The following is a 19,025-nucleotide window of genomic DNA, read 5'->3' on the forward strand; positions in this document are numbered from 1 at the left end:
AGCAGCAGGAGAATGAAAGTCATGCCCAGCATCTGCCTCCATGTATGGGAATGGAGCAGTCAAGGGCTTCCCAGCTGTGGCTGCTTCGCCCTTTGGCCAGTGAGTAGCACAGCAAGAAACAGGTGAGGTGCAGTTTTCTGCTCCCCTGGTACGTGAATGCCTGTCTTTTCAGGTTCCTTTTTTGCTTGCCATACTTGGAACAGAAGCTTTGAAAAGAAAGAGGGATGCATCAGGTAGGAGAGAGGTTGGCAAGGGAGCTTCACATCAGGGTTGACCTCTGTGCCCTGGGGAAGGGCAGCTCGGTCCAGGGTAGCAGCCTCAGAGCAGAGCAGAGTCTGCAAGGAAGCAAACAAACGAAATCAAGGACAAGGCTGTGCTGATCTTATCTGCCATGAACTGGGCAGATATTAATAATATTACAGAAGTTATTACAGAAGAAGGGGCAGCAGGCCCGATGGAGATGACTGTGCTGTGGCTGTCAGAGGAGGGAACAGCGTGGCTTTGTCCTCCTGATGTGACCTGCAGACTTCCAGTGAGGCTGAGGGCAGACATGGCCCCACCAGCCCCGGGTGTGCCTTTGGCTGCTGGGAGTGGATAAACCACCACCCCAAGACGGCTGTAGATGTGACGAAAGAGATAAAAACAGCCATATCAAGGTAAATGAACTTCCTTCCCTGTCTTTTTGTGCCTGCTTCGGAAAACATTTGAACAAGAATTTGTCGGCAAAGCAGTTTTGGAATTACCAGCATTTTTAGGCTAGTGTTTTTAAGATCACGTGACCATTATGTTTGTCAAAATCTGTGTCTAAGGAAAAGCCGTCTGAAAGGGAATGGCAATTCCCAGGCCTGCCGCGGTCAGAGGTTACAGCTCCTGCCCGCTGAGGGTCAGCCTTTTGTTCCTACATTTGTTTTCGCTGTGTTTTAATGACTACAGAGCGAAGCCACGCTAAGTTTCCAGGCGTTTTCTTCATAAACAGGGCCGAGGGACCACGCTGGCTGAGGTACCAGCATGACGGACGGGCGGGGCCGCCGCTGTCACGTGACGTGCGGCGCACGCCGACCCTACACACGTACGGACGTCCGTGCGTGGTGCGTGCAGGGTGGGGCGGCCCCACCCGGCGGGAGGGGGAGGGCGCACGGGAGGAAGGAGGAAGCCGCCATCTTGGAGCGTCGAGTCGCCATAACAAGGCACCGGGGCAGCGAGAGGATTTTATACCTGGGCGAGGGGGAGAGCGGCTGGTGGCGGTGAGGACGGGCCGGGGCGCCGCGGCGGGCGCGGCTCTTCGGGAGGGGGGCGGCAGAGGCCGGCACCGGCGGGCCAGGCCTCGCGGCCTGCGGCGGGAGCGCTGGGCCTGAGCGGGGCCTGGCGGGGCCGCGGGCAGGACGGGGGCGGCCGGGCCGGGCCGGGCCGGGCCGGGAAGCAGCGGGAGCGGCGGGGCCGGGGTCCCGCACGGGGCGGGCCGGGCCGGGCGTTCTATTGTTCTGGGCGGGCGGGAGCTGCCGGTGTGGCGCAGCTCCGATCCGCGGGCGGCGCCGGGCCCGCCGCTCGGTCCCGCAGCTCCGCAGTGCGGCCCGGCCTCACCGCGCACATCGGGCGCCGCGGGGGCTCCCTTTGTGACGGGCCGAGGGAAGAGGAAGGTCCGGAGCGGCTTCCCTGGCCGCCTGCCCGCGTCCGGGGAGCACAGATGGGCTTCGGGGGCCCTTTTCCCTTTGGACCGCCGGTCTGCGAGGTGGTGGCGCCTCTTGTTGGGGTTTTGTTGGTTTCGGTGAGGCTGAGTGTTCTTTATAATCTCTGTCTTCCTAAAGGGTAGTTACGGGCGGGGGAGGGAGTGATGGGGAGGGTGAGGTGCTGAGAGGTTTCATTTCCTGCAATATTGGAGAAAATATATCCTCGGCGTTGGTACCCGGGACGCTGGCGGCTCTGGTTGCCTTCGTGACTCATCTCGTCTGGTTTTTACGAAGTTAATGGCCGGGAGAAATCTCTCGTCAAAGATGAAAGATAACTAGCGGAAAAAATCCTGGTTCTGCGAACTTTAAAGTTGTGCTGTGGACGCATTTGGAAACAGCAGGGAAGTCTGGGAAGAGTCTGAATTCCTTTTTCATTATCTTGAAATGCTTTTATTCACTGGGGAAGCACATTTTGTTGTGAACGCTGAGGTTAGGAAACAATAATCTGCTGGTTTTTCCTTTGCGTTTTCTCAAGATAAAAGATGCCTTGTGATAAGAAAGCGTAGGCAAGCCTACTTTCTGTTCGAAAAGATTTTGTATTGGGAATGTTTTTTCTCTGTGATACCACAGTAAGGAGTCTTTCGGCTCTGGTCTGTGCTTGCTTTCTGTAAGGGGCAGACGTTGTGTTGTCTGTCCATGGTTTTGCCAACCTTTCTGTTACATACGCAGTCAGTATTAAGTCTTGTACCAAATGTTACCTTTTGAGCACAACAGAAGTTGTTGATGACTGCTGGAAGGTAAGGTCACATGGAACGCATAAGCAGGAAGCTGGATACCCAGTATACATGCGTGTTACTGCCTCAGTTCAGGCTCAGTACCTTGGACTCTCAGAGGCACCGGCTTAGTTCAGTGTGATGATATTCATGTTGCTGCATTGAAAGGCCCTAAATCAATACCCAACTCAAAACTCTGAGTAAGCTGGGTTGAGCTAATGTTTTGAGTTGGAGGAGGGTAAGCTGTTGGTTTGGGTTTACGTAATTTCTGTTTCCCTTTCAAATTGAAAAGGCAATCAGACTAACTTAAGAGTTTTGTCAGTTCTTACTGGAACATACACTTGATATTGTCATTTTGCTTCCTGTCACAAACTTGTGCGTAATGTTATTGCTCAGCATTGTAGGGCTGCTTTGCTGCATCTCAGAAGTAGGGGAACTTGAAAAGCTGTCAAAGCAGTTCATAAAATTCATGGTTACTTTCTGGGAGGGGGCAGGTAGTACTCCTCTGTGGAATGCTGCTGAAAGCACGGCTCTTCAGGAGGTTTTCTATGGTGACTGAAGAGGGTAGACACAGCTTTATAGAAAGGGAAAAAAGTTTGATGCATGTCGTGATAGTTATCACTGAGGAAATAGACAAGCAAGTGTTCTTGTTACATGCTGCCTGGAAAGAAGTGGCTCTTAAAAATACAAAAGTAGACTGATGTGATTTTGTGTGGCCAAAAAACCCACATACTAACTGTTATTGTCTGCTTCTCTTTCAGATTGAAGCAAGTGAATTCTGACATAACGTCGTTAGAGGGCTTTTTTTAAAAAAAAGTTGATCCACAGTGCATCAGAGCAAGTTACTGCTTTACTTTTGAGTGACTTACAGGTGCTTGCCTGCATTGCAATAAAGGACTCATATATTGAGCAAGACTTATTTATCTCTTCGTTTTGGAGAGTCTAATAAACTGTTATTACAGTTTCTGTACTGACTTTCAAAGTTTTGAGTCTAAAAAGACATCTTTAAAGATAAAACCATGAGCACGGCCAGAACAGAGAACCCTGTTATAATGGGTCTATCCAGTCAGAATGGGCAGTTGAGAGGCCCCGTAAAACCCAGCGGGGGCCCAGGAGGTGGAGGCACACAAACTCAGCAGCAGATGAACCAGCTGAAAAATGCCAACACAATCAATAATGGCACTCAACAGCAAGCACAGAGTATGACCACCGCTATTAAGTAAGTGATTGTATCAGCTGCCACAAAAGGAATGTTTAGAAGTCACATATTGGAAAGTTTTGGGATTCCCATTTGAAAATGTTGTCTGCTATTATTTTACGATGTAGGCAGGTAGAAGTGTCCTGTGATGTACGTTATAGAAAAAAAGCTGTATTTCCATGTGTGAGCTCCTGTCCAGTAATTATTGTGGTGTGTTCGTTGTGAAAATGGAATGTGATGCTGTGCTTTTCCAAGTGTGAACTGCTGTGTCAGAAGCAGCCCACTGAGCAGAGTGCCTGTGCCCTTTGCTTGTTGCGAGTGGTGCAAGAGGGAAGTTGGGGAGTGGGAAGGAACAGAACTGAAATTAAAGACAGAGGAGGAAATGCCACCTGGTCTCAGGCCAGTTGTGTATACTTTTCAGTTTGTTACAGTTCTTTCTCACAGTGAGAAATACTCTAAAGTCAGTTATCTTTTGTCATTGATCTGAAATAGTAGTGCCTGCTCTCCTCAATGTAATGCTCTGGCTTTAATTCATCAAAGTCTTAGCTGAGAGGATACAGTCCCACTGTGATACCCTGCTCCCATCCAACTGATTTTGGAAGTGTGCTAATAAAACGTGTGCTGGTTGGAATTTCTGAAAGATGCAAAAGACTTGGACAGTACGGTAATCTGTTGCTTTTCTCTTTCCCCCATAGTTCCTGCTCCCCCTGAACGGCTTTGACTTTTATTTTGTTAATTATTTGCAAAGGAAGTACCAGCTTCCTCAAGAGAGTGTGTGATGGAACACTCAGGCTTTTAAACTCTGCCTAACTTGACCCCTCCTTCCACTTTTTTTATGTATTACGTGGGTTACTCTGATGAAACTGGTGAATTAAACTCATAACTTCGTGGGAGTGTGGAAGAGAAGGACTTGCTCTCATCTGTACAGTGCCTTTCAAGAGAGGATGGGTGTCTAAATCTCACTGAGAGAAAAAGACTTTTGATCAACCAGTGGAGTGTTTTTTGTCTTCTCACATTACTTGGGGATTAAGAATGGATGTTCCCTGGGCAAGAGAATTTTTCTTTTTAAGTGGTGAAATACTCTCAGGTGGATTTAATATAGCCAGTTTCTGCTGTGTGACTAAGTCAGGACTCAGTTTTGAATCTATTCTAATGGATTGATTCAGTGGGAATCAGTTGAAAAGTGGGACTTGAATCATGACTGGATAAATATTTCACAGATGTGTTTGGTGGACTGCTTATTTTCTCTGTTTACAGTTTCCTGCCTGTTATATCCTGCTTAACGTAGAGAAGACTTGAGCTCATATATGTAGGTGCTTTTAGCTTTGAGGAGGCCAAAACAGTACATGTTCATCACTATATCTAAGAAAATAAAATACAAAATCAAAATATTAATCCAGACTTATTTTATAATTTATTGTTGCTTTTTTTCTGCTATAGACCTGGTGATGACTGGAAGAAGACTTTAAAACTCCCTCCAAAAGATTTGAGAATCAAAACTTCGGTAAGGATGGTTGAATTGTAGGAATAAATATTAAATAAAAGATATGGGAGAAGTTTCAGTGGCAAAATAGTTGTTCTGAGCAAAGGTTAAAATGTAGTTCAGCTCCTGCTGTTTTAAGTGAAGAATTAATTTGTTCTCCAACTGCTTGGGAGTGATCCTGTCTTGGAAAACTTCAAAATGGGGTTTACAGTGGATTTCTTACTTTATATTAGTGTTACAACAGGGAGTGATGTTTTTTGTGTTGTGTGAGGCACATAGGAAGGTGTCACTGTACTTACAGAGCTGTGTTTGGCTCTGAGAAAGCAAATGTTTCCTCTGCTGCTGTAGGGTGTTACATGGAGTAGTGGAAACTCCTGTGTAGTAATTTGTGGTCTTCCTGCACAGGCAGTCTCAGACCAATCAAAAACAGCTGCAGGTTATATGACCTAATCTTATGGATGTGCTTTTTTTGATTATTCAGGACGTGACCTCCACAAAAGGAAACGAGTTTGAAGATTACTGTTTGAAACGGGAGTTGCTGATGGGAATTTTTGAAATGGGCTGGGAAAAACCATCTCCTATTCAGGTTGTTTGCAAACAAACTGCTTAGAAGCCATGTTTAACTTTGCCTGTATGTCCAATACTTATGTCATGGTTTGGGAAAACTGGGGCTGTGAACAGTGAAACTTGGTGGGAAGTTCTTCCTTTGGGGAAGGCAAGAATTTCTCACCCCAGACTAAATCACTAAGTCATGCAATGGGCGGCTTAGTGATGGGACTGACTTACACTTTGGAGAAGTTAACTTGGATTTTTGTTTTCATGCTGAAGGTGTTAATTTGTGAATTCTCTGTTCAGTAACATCCTTCACATAAGTAGTCCCAGTGAGAACAGAGCTGTTCTCTAAATTTTCCAGAAAACTGAGTTACCGTAGGCTGCGTACCTTTAGAGTTTACAGAGACAATCATGGCTTTATCACAGTCTTGGCTCTTTTTATTGTAAGCATCTGGAAGAAGCATAATGGAGATTGTGGGAGAGAGATTAATATCTTAGCAAGTTTACTTCTCTGTCCCTCCATCTTCCTTTACTCCTAAGGCTTGTTCTGTTAAGAATTGTTGATGTGTAAACTTCGCAGGACGGGGAGGAGGGAAGTCGAACTCTCTTTGAATTGGTCTTTGAAGGTTTATCATTGGCTTAGCTCTGCTGCCTTACCTCCTTAAGGCATGAGAAAGCTATGGTGTTTAGGTGATTGATATGCTTTAAAACAGGTTCTCACGATGCACCTTTCCAAAAGGCTGAGATTTCTTTAAATGTTGCTCTAAAAGACAGTAAAGTTAAAAATACAGGGGGCCTGGGTTTGGATGGCTGAAGTTTGAAGTTTCAAAAGGAAAGTGTGCTGATTTTATGAGAAGTATATCACAAGAATATGCAGGTTTGAATCACACGGGCTGCGTTGGTTCTGATGTTAAGGTATAGGTGGGAATCTTTTTCCGTAGGAGAAGTTTGCTAGTGACTATCATTGTCTCTTCACTTCCCCCCTCCCCCAGTTTTTCACTTTTTTCCTAATGTGTCAGTATGGCTTTACCATCACCTGTGGTACCCAATCTTATGATCAGGCAATATAAGGACTTCTAAGTGGTATATGTTGGGGAACTCTTTATTGATGCGTTTAACTTCTTTCTGTTGTGAGTCTGCCATGCTTGTAGTTGCAGGATAGTAGTAATAACAATAATCATGATCATGAAAAAATCAGATTTCATGTGATACTGTTAGTGAGGGGAGTTTAATTTTGTCATCCCCTTCAGTGAAGATGGCTTGTGATTGATCACTCACGCACTGTCTGTCCTTGCATTTCAGGAGGAGAGCATCCCCATTGCTTTATCTGGTAGGGATATCTTGGCTAGAGCGAAAAATGGAACAGGCAAGAGTGGAGCCTACCTCATTCCTTTACTTGAACGGCTAGACTTAAAGAAGGACAATATACAAGGTCAGTTGAGGTGGATCTCATGTAGCTGCAACCAGGTAATGGTGTCAGTCACTACATAAGACTTGAATCTAAAACTAGTTAACGAAACTGGGCAGCATGGGTTATCTGCTTATACTTTCAGAGAAAGTTAATGGGGAGTGGTGGAGGGGAGGTGGAATTTGAAAAGTCCCACAGTTGCTTTCAAAAGCTTTAATGGAAGAGACATCCTCTGGACTTAGGACTGTCTTGCCCCTGGAAAGTGGATGTGAAGTAACAAGCAAGTGTGCTGGCTGGGGGACTCAGCAAGGGGAGCATCAAGGAAGGGAGAACCCTTGCACTGGAATTTACCTTGTCGTAAGCAGTTCCTGGGCTGCTCAGGATACCCAAAGGGGAACTCCAAAACCATGAAGTTTGTCTCCTCTGAGGATGAGTATTTAGAATACAGAGTGTTACTAGTAATTCACACTGACGTTTTTAACTTTCAGCAATGGTGATTGTTCCCACCCGTGAACTAGCCCTGCAGGTCAGTCAAATCTGTATCCAAGTCAGCAAACACATGGGAGGTGCCAAAGTGATGGCAACAACAGGAGGAACCAATTTGCGAGATGACATAATGAGACTTGATGATACAGGTCAGAGCACTTTTGCTCCACTACAGTTGCTGTTTATTTGTGGCTTTTACAGTGTGGTGGTGGAATTTCTGCTTATTACTGTTTGCCTTTTACAGAACAGACTTCAATATGTCTTGTTTGCTGTTGGTATACAGTTGTCATTCTTTCAAATTGTTCATATGAAACATGGCCATGAATGCCAGAAACATTGTTTTAGTTGGCTTAACTATTTTTTTGCTCTTCTAACCTTACAGTGCATGTGGTGATAGCTACCCCTGGGAGAATCCTCGATCTCATCAAGAAAGGAGTAGCAAAAGTTGAGCATGTCCAGATGATAGTATTGGATGAGGCAAGTTGCTCATGTTAAATGTTCTGGGACTTTAACACCAAGTTAAAGCAATTACATGTTTCAGTGAGTCTCCTTTGTATGCACAGCCACAAATCAAACTTTGCTTAGAGACACTATAAGGTTATAGCTTATCCATTTCCCAATATTTTTGAGAAAGTATTTTGGAGGAGGATTTTTCTGCACATGACTCTTAATAAAACAGCCTAGGAAGAGTTACCTTTCCTGTCTTCTCTGCTGATGCTGAAGATTAGAGTAACAATCTACTCTGAAGCTAAGAAATGCATTTCATTTGGTTTCCTTTTATAATAAATGTGAGCTGTGCTTACCACATAATTGTGTATAAAATTGATTTATGTACAGCCAGTAGTATACAGGCTGCTGAGTGAGAGAAAATATAGTTTTGTGAAAGCTCTTGGATGACTCTGCTAGGAACCCTGGTAACTGGTTTTTCCTTCCCCCAAATGTGATGCTACCAGGAGACTGAAATATTTTTTTTTTCTTATTATTTTAACTTATGCTTTATTACTTCTGTTGTTACAGGCAGATAAGTTGCTCTCTCAAGATTTTGTTCAAATAATGGAAGATATTATTCTCACGCTACCTAAAAACAGACAGATTTTGCTCTACTCAGCCACTTTCCCTTTGAGTGTACAGAAGTTCATGGTGAGTGCAGACATACCATATAGGTGCGATGGTGGTGACATTGTGTGAGTGGTACACAGCTGTCAGTGCTTGGGTTTTTTTAGTGCCTCTAAACTTCACAGGTTTAATCTAAATCAACCTAAGTCTTGGACAGGAGTTTGAAAGGAGTTTTTGACCTGCAGTAGCATTAATGGGAAGCTACGTGCATGCAGTTCTTGCGCATAAGGTGGTGTTTTCCACTTTGTGGATTGGTTATGTGTCATCTGCGTGCATTTGCTCCCAGAGGGTGCTCTTGTTGGGCCTGCTCAGTCGCCTTGGTTTTATGACTAATCGTTTGTGAAGTTTTACCCACCCTGTCCGTTAGAGTACGGCACAAAGAGTGAGTGGCGAGGTAGTGCATCCTTGCCATGGACTTAAATGTGCCATAGGGTGGGAAGTATTTACGTCGTTTTGCATGTAAATCTGTCATTCTCGTTATTTTTCAGAATTCCCATTTGCAGAAACCCTATGAGATTAATCTGATGGAGGAGCTGACTTTGAAGGGAGTTACTCAGTACTATGCCTATGTCACTGAGCGTCAGAAAGTGCACTGCCTCAACACGCTCTTTTCCAGGGTAAGCAATAGGGCTGGGTCAGGAACATACAGAAGCTTTTTTCCTTTCACAATTAAGAATAAGACTGAGTGTTTCAAGGGTGGCTTAACAAAACATTTTCTTTGTTAAAATGTGTTATGTAGCTGAAGATAAAAATGCATTCTTTTTGTCCTGCACCTTTATGTTACAGAATTTTGTTAATTTTTTTCCCTTTGTACAAAAATACTTCCTATGTAAATTACTAGCAGCATACCTGGCATGCTTTCTTTATGGAAGGAAGTTAGACATGTCTGGGATCATTTGTTAGTAAAATGCTGCATTTACTGAGCACTCTACTTATATGTTCAGCTCCAGATTAACCAGTCGATCATTTTCTGCAACTCCTCTCAACGGGTTGAATTGCTAGCCAAAAAGATCTCCCAGCTGGGCTATTCCTGCTTCTATATACATGCTAAAATGAGACAGGTGAGTATGAAGTCTGCAGTGGTTTATTCCACACCACCCCAATTTTACTGTGTAGCTGAATTAAGTCTTACGCTTTCTTTAATTTTGCATGTTCTTTGTAAACTGAAACATGTATTGCTTTGCTATAGGTTTGTTTTTAGGTACCTACTGCCAGCCTCCCTGCCATGTTGTCCTGTCCCAGTCATCTTTCCAGATTGTTCAGTGTAGCTGGGCAGTTGATATTTAAGAGTACTTCAGGTCAGGTTAATTTGTCCAGTGTGAGCACAGACTGCAGCCAGAAGGCACAGTTCTTTCTTAATGCTGCTACCACCTTGTTTTGGCAGCATGGGGAACCCAGGGTAGGCCACACAGTGTAACTGACACAGGTGAAAACAGGCCTGATTTCAAACAAATGACAAAAAACCCAATACTTAGCCCACCAAGTGCCATGTGTGTCTTTGCAAACAGTAATCTTGTACTGTGACTGCAAGGGAATCCGAGAAGTCAAGGAGGTGGCTTTGATGGAACCTCCTGGAGAAAGCTGCATCTGTTGTGTGGGGACCAGGCACTTGTGACCTTGGTGTAGATGATGAAAAATGCTGTTGCAACTTTGCTGGTGAAGAGGTTTCTTTTAATTGCATGGTAGCTCACATGTCCTCACAATACCTCACATGGTAATAAAAGATGTCAGAAGATTGAAGTGATGCATGTAGAACAGGAGTATTTTGAAACATTTTTTTCATTTTATAATTAAAACAAGTTCGAATGAAAACTTTCACTGTAGTCTAGCTTGCTGCTCTTGCAGTTGACAGGTAATGTCAGTGTTTGCTGGGCCAGACCAGTAATTAATTAAGCAGAAATAGAAGTGGTGTTGGTGTTGAGAACAGAGAGATATGTAAGCAGGTTCCTTGAAGTCTGATTTTTGTGTGCTTTTGATTAGGTAGATGAACTTTGTGGCCAAGTGCAGCTGTGTTTTTGCCAAATGCTTTGGCTTGTTCATTCTCTCTCTAAATTTTACTTCTTAACAGTGATAATACTTATTCTTTGTGTGAGGAGAGTCTTCCCAGAAAATTGATTTGTCCTACACTTAATTCTGCATCGGTAGTGAAAAGTGCTGCATACTAGAAAAGGAAGTTACTGCTGACTTCAGTTTTTTAGGGAACGAATAAAATTTCTTAAATTTGGCAAGGGACCGGGGAAAGGCAATAGTCAAAATACTAGTTTAACTTCCCTTGGTGTGGATTTTGTGTAATTGTAACTTTAGATGGTGGTTTTCTGAGATGGCTTTGATGCCACTGTAGGAGGCTTTAAAATGCAGTCAGTTAAGTGCCTTTGTCAAAAAGTGGGATCAAGGCCCTCTCTTGACTAAGTTCTTTAGAATACGTGTCGAAGGAGTGCTAAAAAAATACATAACTTGGCAGCTTGTTTCGACTCAGCTGTTTTCTAATCAGAACTGGGAGATTCACATGATTGAGGTTTGGTGTTTGTTACTTGAATATACCTGGTTCGTTGGTTTGTGGATTTTGTTTTTTTTTCCTCTCTGTTTATATGTATGTATTTCCAGGAGCACCGCAATCGTGTATTCCACGATTTCCGGAATGGCTTGTGCCGCAATCTCGTTTGCACTGGTAAGAGCTGCTCAAGGTTTCCCTCTTTCTAAAAGATGTGATAGAAAGCGTGTTGTCCCAGGTGTAACGGACCAATTATTTGTAATAAACCAAAACAAGGTGTTTTGGTAGATGTCTTTGTTAAGCCTGCATGTTGCAGGATGCAGCACTCCTTTGGGCATATGGAATTTTGTCTTTTGTGACAAATTGTGAAGGTGTACCTTTGCCAACAAGTCATCTCAGTGCAATAGTGTTTTCTGTTTATTTTCACATGCAAGGGCTCCCTGAGTTGTTGGGCCATAAACTTTATGAAATATCAGTAGAACTCTGACTAGGATCATGTGAATAAATTTTGTTGATTCTTTAGGTGGTCATAGCTCATTTTTTTCTAAATACTTTTGTAGTTTTGAATGGCCTGTGTATGATGCAAGTTCTCTATTTTTATGGCCTCTTTGGGCAGTACCTGGCAGTGTCTGCTATCACTGGGTCATCTTAACAAGTCACTGCTATGTCTGAGTTGTCTTAACAAAAATTGCTGGAAATGGAATAGAAGTAGTTGAGGTAGTGGAATATAGTTCAGTTCTCAAGTTTGTCGTGACTTTGGCAGTTCACAATCCTGTGTGAGAAGATGCTTGTTTAAGAAGACCTGCACTGAAATAGTCTAATGTGGAAAAAACTAGCTTAATGTGCGGATCTGGTGGTTTTGATAGTTTTTCTTATATTATTCATGTTTGTAATGGATACAGAGCAAGAAGCTGTAACAAGATTGTATGTAAACTGTCTTTGATACAAAGAAAGCTTATATCTGGAAAATAGTGTGAGACAATGTTAATCACTGTTTATCTTTGCATCCTAAATACTGTCAGGATTTCATCTCATTGAAACTAACTTTCTTCGTGACCTGGATTGTCTTTCAGATCTGTTTACCCGAGGTATTGATATCCAGGCTGTGAATGTGGTGATAAACTTTGATTTCCCAAAGCTGGCAGAGACTTACCTTCATCGCATTGGCAGATCAGGTGAGAGGAAAGATGTGTTTTAGGTGCAACTTTGCTGATGACTGTGATGCTTCTTAGCCTTGAATTCACTTTTGGTTTTTATTACTGTATCTGAGAATTATCTTATTTTCTGACAAATTTATTTTTGGGTATCACCTCAGATGGTTATCCTCACTGAGGATATTATCTAAATAAAGGCCCATTCTCTTGAAACTGACCTGACTGACAAACGAAAAATAAAGGCTTACTTTGCTTTCATCTCAGAAGGCTTACTACTGCCCCTGTTTGCAGGGAAAATTCTATACTGGAGACTTAGCTTCCAGGGGGTCTCAAGCATAGAGATCTGTACTTTCTTCTGCATGTATTCTGAGGTGTGTTTCTACTGACTGGCCATCAGCAAAATATACCCTTAAGGAATGCAGTGAACAAAGGAACTCAGTATACTTGAACTTTGTAGTTCAGGCTTGCTCAAAAACTCTGAAGAAGGGCTGGATGTCCATAATGCAGGAGTGGAAGACTTTTCTCTGATAATTAACTTGGAGCTTTGGTCAGAGCATATTGAACCTCCTGAGTTTTCTTGTTCCTACAGCAGTATGAAACTCTTCACCTAAAACTGATGTGAAATGTGTAGAGACCTGCAGCTGGATTTGTTTTTACCATCAGAAAGCAATGTTAACTTCACAGTCTGTAGACTTTTTCTGTCAACCCTCTATTACTCAGTTCAGTTCAGATGTGTGTGGTGTTTTTTTTTTTGTTTTGTTTTGTTTTTTTGTCAAGGTCGCTTTGGTCATCTTGGCCTGGCCATCAACTTGATCACCTATGATGATCGATTCAACCTGAAAAGTATTGAGGAGCAGCTGGGAACTGAAATTAAACCCATACCAAGCAACATTGACAAGAGCCTATATGTGGCAGAATATCACAGTGAACCTGTAGAAGATGAGAAACAGTAAACATGTATGTTTGTAAGTTCCTCCTGAATGCCAGCACTGTATGGGATGAAAGGAGAGTTGATGTGTCGGTATTAGCACAGGGGAAGAGCAAAACTGATGTGATGAAAAGGCTCTGAATGTGAAAACAAGGGTTTGAAATAGACTGTCAGTGCAAGGAATTCTGTGGACATGCTAAACTGGAAGGGGAGGAGGAGTATTTTTTAATTGTTTTAATTTAAATGCTGACCATATGCTAAGGAGACCAAAAATGAGAGAAAGGGGAGGGGGGAATGCTGTTGGGAGAAGCCATGATGGGATACTAGCAGCCTAAGGAATTCTTTCTGTATTGCTTAGCTAAAATGAGAAATTGGTGAGGGGCAGAGAGGAAAGTGGTCCTCAGAAAGGTGAGGAGAGAAAATGGATAGCTGTGAAAACAGAGCACCAACAGAAGAGCTAAGCACCTCACCAGTCAGACGGAGCAGGTTCCAGCGAAAGGTGCTGCCTCTTTTGTATCCTTTGGTTCATAGAACTCCTGCAAGTGAACAAAGTAGGGAGCGAAGCTGTAATACATCTTTGCTGCCACTCGAGGTCGTCTACATAGTTTTAAAAGAAAATGAGGTTGCACTGTTGGAGACTTCTAAGTGCTCCCTTTCTGATCATTGTCTGAGAAAAAGCTGCTGAGTCCTTTTATAAGAAGACCACTTGCCCTGAACTGCAGTCAGGCAAAGTAGCTGCAGGATGATGTTTGATCTGACCTTAGTTAAGATGCTGTGTCGTGCAAGATCCACCACCATACAGTTTGGGCTGGAAATAATTTTTTTGTGTATTCTTCTCAGAGATCATGAATTAGAAAGTGAAGCTGCTGAAATTTGCCTCAGGCGACCAATAAAAAAAACAGTGGCTGTAGAAACAGACTGCTTGATAGTATTAGAATGAGCTATGGTCCCTTCTTTGAAATCATCCAAGGACAGCCTTAGCCAGTCATGGCAAGCTGACTTGCAAGCCTCTGTTTTGCTGGTTGAGCCTCCTCCAAGTTCATAAGTAAATGAAAATAAAAAAACAAACAAACAAAAACCAAACAAAAACAAGTGATGAACTTGGAACAGGCTCTTGGGTGGCTTCTTTAAGGAGAATATGCTGACCTTGCTAGAGAACAGTTTTCTGCTTCCTAAAAAGCATGAAACTAGGAGGTAATTGTGTTCCTAAGTACAGTAGAGCATTAGCGGCACCTCTTTCTGCAAAGTTGAGGCTGAGGTTGAGCTGTTCAACGTGCCCTTTGCTTTTTCAGAGCTGGTGCATAGTCAGTGTGAATTATCTCTTATGTTCTAGTTTCACATAGAAATGATTTAACTGTGGGTGTTGTTTGGTTTTTTTTTGTTTGTTTGTTTTTAATAGGCTTTGATTACACATGCCAGAAGGTGAAACCCTATGATCCAGATCTGTGACACATCGTTTCTTTGGGGATACCCTTCTCTTTGTGGGTTTTTCTTCGTCTTTTCATTTCGAAACTATGAAGACTAAAGAGCTTGGCCTTTTTTTTTATTTTAAATTTGGCAGCAAGGAAGAAAGAAGATAAAAAGAGGAATGTCTTTTTGTTTTTCCACTTGTTTGCACTGTGTGCTGATTGAACATTAGTTGCACTAACTGCTGGTTTTAAATTTTGTTTTCTTTGGGTGGGAGGGGCAACAAGGGAAGAAGAGAAACCCTGAAAAGAGAAGAATCTTGATGAACACGAGCTTGTCTGCTATTTCAAATTCTTCAACCATCGACTGAGTGCATTTCAACTTCTCCCTGATTACTCATCTGTTTTTTAAGCTAAAGAGCTTGTTACTTATTCGTGCAAAGTGCCTTATGCTATGAGACCATTCAGAATATCACCTTTCCAACACAGCCCAAGGAATCAACAGCAGTTTTTGGTTTCAGGTCAAAGTTCCCCTCTCTTCCCCTTCTCCTCCTTCCCAAGTACTTAAGCCCAGGGCTGGGAGGTGAAATGTATTGGTAATACTACTTTTTTCTTCAACTTTTTTTTTTAACTGGAGGAGTTGATATGCATCTGCAGTTCACCCAAACTGTAAATATCTGTATTTAAAATGAAACCAACTTAAAATCTGGGCTGATTAGGTGCAGCATCATAGCTCCAGAAGGAAAGAGTAGCCTGTCATCCTTTGCAGGAGCCATAAGAAAAGCTCTGTGCTCTAGCAGAACACTAAAGACTGGTTTCCATAAGAGTCTCCATTAGTAGTTACAGCATTTGATATGTAGACTTGTTTCAGAGCCATGGCCCTCTTTCCTCTGGTGCAGTGTGTCCCATAGAAAATCAGATGTGTATATTGTACAAACTTTGTAAATATTTTTTTTTCTGTTTGGGTTCATATATAACTTTTTCTTTTGTGATGAAGGTTGCTGGGGTTAAAGGGATTAGACTGATTATGGGAGCAGCTAAAGATGAGAGGGGCTCAGTTTTCTGCAACACTAAACAGCAAGAAGTGCTCTGACCTCTGTGAAGTGCAGGCCTCCACAAGTGTCCCTTGTCAGCGTGCGTGTACTTTGGTGCTGGCAACACTGTCCTGTACCACCTGTATGGAAGACATCACTTGGGGGGCTCCAAGGTCTCCAAATCCATAGCTCAGCCTTTTTGGATATGCTCTTTGATTTCCCCCCTAGAAACTTCAGGAGCTTGACAAACTCTGAAGGGGACCATGACCTGTTTTCCACCATGGTGGGAGGGAAATCCAGTGGGTGTCAGAATTGCTGAGCAATAGATGCTTAGAATGTGGATTTGGGTTTGAGAGACCATAGAAAACCAGTTTACATGCACAAACTGACAGTTCTGGAGCTTTATGGAATTGACTCACTTTCTGCAGCACTGTGTTATTTTCTGCCCAGAGCAGCCTCTGTGCAGAAGTGTAAGCAGGTAAGGGCAAACCCCCGTTAATGTCAGAAGCTGCAGGAAGCTGCTTGGCATCTCCTCTGGTTTGGCATGAGTTGCTGTCTGTCATTTTGCATTGTATATTGCTGAAAAGTGCTATCTGGTCAAGTGGTGTTGCTTTAAATTGTGCCCCTCCCAACATGCTTGATGTTTGGCCTGATCTACAGGCAAAAGGAGTGAGACAAATCAAAAACTACTCTTTTTAAAATCCCTTTTAGCCTGTTCACCACCACTGTCAGGAGGCACCTGGATGAATGCAGTCCTTTTTGCTCATTTGTTTATTGCATATACAGATGCTGCACTCACCATGTTTGCTTACCTTTGAGGCAGTAATTAATTGTCTTAATTTCTCCCATTTTGATCCTTTTTCTTTTTTTTTTGAATTGGAGTAAAATTGTTTGGAACAACAAGGCAGACTTCAGCCATCTGTTTCCTTGAGGATCATACAGAACAAGCCAGGTGCCTCCTGACAACAACTTTTTAAGATGGAAAGGTTTTTGTGTTTGGGATGTTTTTCTTCCTTTTGTCAGCAGTGACTCCTTAATTGTAGCAAATGCTGCACTAGAGTACAAACTCAAGAACTTGGTCACAGACACTCTGTGAGCCACACAGCTTACGTCTGACTGGCAGGTACTAAATGTAAACAATTTTGGGGTGCTTTTTGGGGGTGGGGGGTGGGAGTTTGTGGGCGGTAACTTTGACCAAAAGTAAAATCTTGCTCTTGTACTGCAGCCAGCTTATGATTTTCCAGACAGAAGAGGGATCATTTTAGTGCAACAAAGACATGACAAATGTAAATAAGTTTTGTATCTTACCAGGGCATGCACATGTACCAAGAACAGGATAGCGATGTCAGGTCAGGTGTGTGTGCTCTGCTTGGATTTGTGGTAGGTTAGCCTGGTGCCATGCGTTGATGGTCCCTCTTGAAGCACAGAACTTTTGAAAGTATTACTTTAAACTTGGCCTCTCGTTGAGGATTGGCACTTAACGTAAACTATCAGGGCACCATCTTTAGGTGGCTTCTTGTCAAGAAGGAAGCAACCTATTTTTGGTGCTAGTAGGCTATCTCAAACAGATGTGATCTTGCAAATGGAAAGATGCTCCAAAGGACTAGGATAATCCTAGTGGTTTTTTTTGTTTGTTTGTTTTGGTTTTTTTTGTTTGTTGTTTTTATTATTATTTTGTTTTGGGGTTTTCTTGGTTGTTTTGTTCCCTATCCAAGAGTAAGGAGTGTGTATAAATCTTGGCTTCCCGAGATTCCTTGCGAGCTCCAGTTCTTGCTGGTCATGTACCAGCCTTTACACATGCATTAGTTGGAGCCTTTGGTGATGAACCCTAGGTCAAATACTTCCTCTGACAAAGTTGATGTGAATGAGAACCTGATGTCTTTTACACTGTTTTACTCAGAAGTCAAAAGTGTCACTCCATGAATCTGTGAAATGGAGTTTCACAGCTGGGTGAGGTGGCTGTGAAGAGAGTAATGGAACCTTCAGCCACTTGAGTGAGAGAACTTCTAGGGTGGTCTCTGGGTGTGCTGGAGGGCACCGCAGCTGCTGGAGGTCTTTTCCCAAAGGGAGGGGGGTGGGTTGGTCTCAAATACACGTTTCAGTTTCCGGAATGAGATGGGAGCATCTTTCCTTTGCCCTCTGTGATTGTTTTTGTGGGTAAGAACAGGGAAGCTCAACATGAATTCATGTTGTGTATATGGTGGTATCAAATCATCTCATTCTGATCTTCTGTTTATTTTCATTTGGGATGGGGGGAGGGTGTCTACTCCAAGGATTTAAAAATGCTTCAAACACTGTTTCTTTTTACAAATGACTGGATGCAAACCTGAGCAGATGGCTGTCTTGCCTCAGTTTCTGTAGGAGAGGTTACAGAGATGCCATGCCATGACTCCTTAGCTGCCGTTGTGGTGGTTCTTGCCCTGGTGCTGAACTTTGTAGTTCTGCTGGGGCCAGCTGGTCGTTGCTTTCTAAAGACAAAGTGAATTTTGTTCCCAGAATCTCTAGCAGTACAGCTGCCATGGTAGAGGTTGGGCAACTGTAGTCCCTGGTGGGAGTTTCCTGGTTGTTGTGAACTTCTGGTCCATCTCTTTGGAATCACAGCTTATCTTTGTAATAAGCCAGGTCTCTGGACCAAAGAGCATGTATCTGAACTTCACAAGGAGGTTTTTGGCAGATTAGGCTGTAGGTTTTGCTCAGTTTAACGTTGTGTTGCTGAAATGCCTCTGTGTGGAAGCGTTGTTAAATTCTGCTGTAGACAAGTAAGGGAAGGGTAAGGAGGGAAGGGGGGGATGGGTTTATTAAGATACGGCCTTGCTGTATTTTAACCAATACTTTTGGGGAAGGGGTGTCAGGAGAAGGAAAATAGTCACTATTCCCTTTATTGAAAGAAACTGGAACTTTTATTTCAAGAAAAGAAGTTATTTGCGATTTGAGTGGAGTGTCATAATCCACTGGTCCCTAGACAAGGGGTTGATATTCTTACTGTTAACCAGCAAACAACATGGTCTAGTCCTTGAAAACAGTCGGGGGAGGGAGGGGAAAATTGGCTTTCTGTTAAATTGGCAAACTCTCCAGTGGAGCTCAGATTTTGTTGAGATGTGTTTTCTCTGGCTGTATCTGTGTTGCAGCACTGACTTGTGAAGAGCTTCATGAGATGCAAATGCAAAAACGATGAATGGTAAAATCCGATTTTGTTGATTTAACTCAATAAAAGCTCCCTGGAACTCCTGTTTGTCCTTTTTTTTTTTTTTTTTTTTTTCCCTTCTGTTAACTGTGCTGTGTTGAAAGTATGCTGATGTCCTTAAGGAGACCTGTGGCACTTGACAAAG

General features: G+C 43.0%; 1 protein-coding gene across 3 annotated transcripts; it reads left to right on the forward strand.

Annotated features, from left to right (window-relative positions):
- Nucleotides 1-1,114: 1,114 nt before the first annotated feature.
- On the forward strand, nucleotides 1,115-18,924 carry DDX6 (DEAD-box helicase 6). Of its 3 annotated transcripts, none has more exons than XM_050323082.1 (14): nucleotides 1,115-1,244; nucleotides 3,202-3,659; nucleotides 5,079-5,142; nucleotides 5,603-5,707; nucleotides 6,976-7,105; nucleotides 7,570-7,716; nucleotides 7,950-8,048; nucleotides 8,589-8,707; nucleotides 9,172-9,300; nucleotides 9,628-9,744; nucleotides 11,288-11,351; nucleotides 12,248-12,349; nucleotides 13,106-13,293; nucleotides 14,656-18,924. In XM_050323082.1, exons 2-13 carry the CDS (start codon nucleotides 3,460-3,462, stop codon nucleotides 13,279-13,281), a joined length of 1,452 nt encoding a protein of 483 aa, XP_050179039.1. In that variant the 5' UTR covers nucleotides 1,115-1,244; nucleotides 3,202-3,459; the 3' UTR covers nucleotides 13,282-13,293; nucleotides 14,656-18,924. The 3 variants fall into 3 exon arrangements, with proteins under 3 accessions (XP_050179039.1, XP_050179037.1, XP_050179038.1); XM_050323080.1 differs by having other exon boundaries at nucleotides 13,106-13,285; XM_050323081.1 differs by lacking the exon at nucleotides 1,115-1,244 and having other exon boundaries at nucleotides 1,846-3,659; nucleotides 13,106-13,285.
- The last annotated feature ends 101 nt before the right edge of the window (nucleotides 18,925-19,025 follow it).

This window comes from Myiozetetes cayanensis, unplaced genomic scaffold, assembly GCF_022539395.1.
Source record: "Myiozetetes cayanensis isolate MyiCay16 unplaced genomic scaffold, myiCay2020 scf29, whole genome shotgun sequence".
NCBI lineage: Eukaryota > Metazoa > Chordata > Aves > Passeriformes > Tyrannidae > Myiozetetes > Myiozetetes cayanensis.

Bases quoted from the DNA above. Each gene is read 5' to 3' on its own strand.
- DDX6 (XM_050323082.1), top strand. From the start codon at position 3,460: ATGAGCACGGCCAGAACAGAGAACCCTGTTATAATGGGTCTATCCAGT. The intron at 3,660-5,078 runs GTAAGTGATTGT...TTTCTGCTATAG, and splicing joins AGTATGACCACCGCTATTAA to ACCTGGTGATGACTGGAAGA. The intron at 11,352-12,247 runs GTAAGAGCTGCT...ATTGTCTTTCAG, and splicing joins CCGCAATCTCGTTTGCACTG to ATCTGTTTACCCGAGGTATT.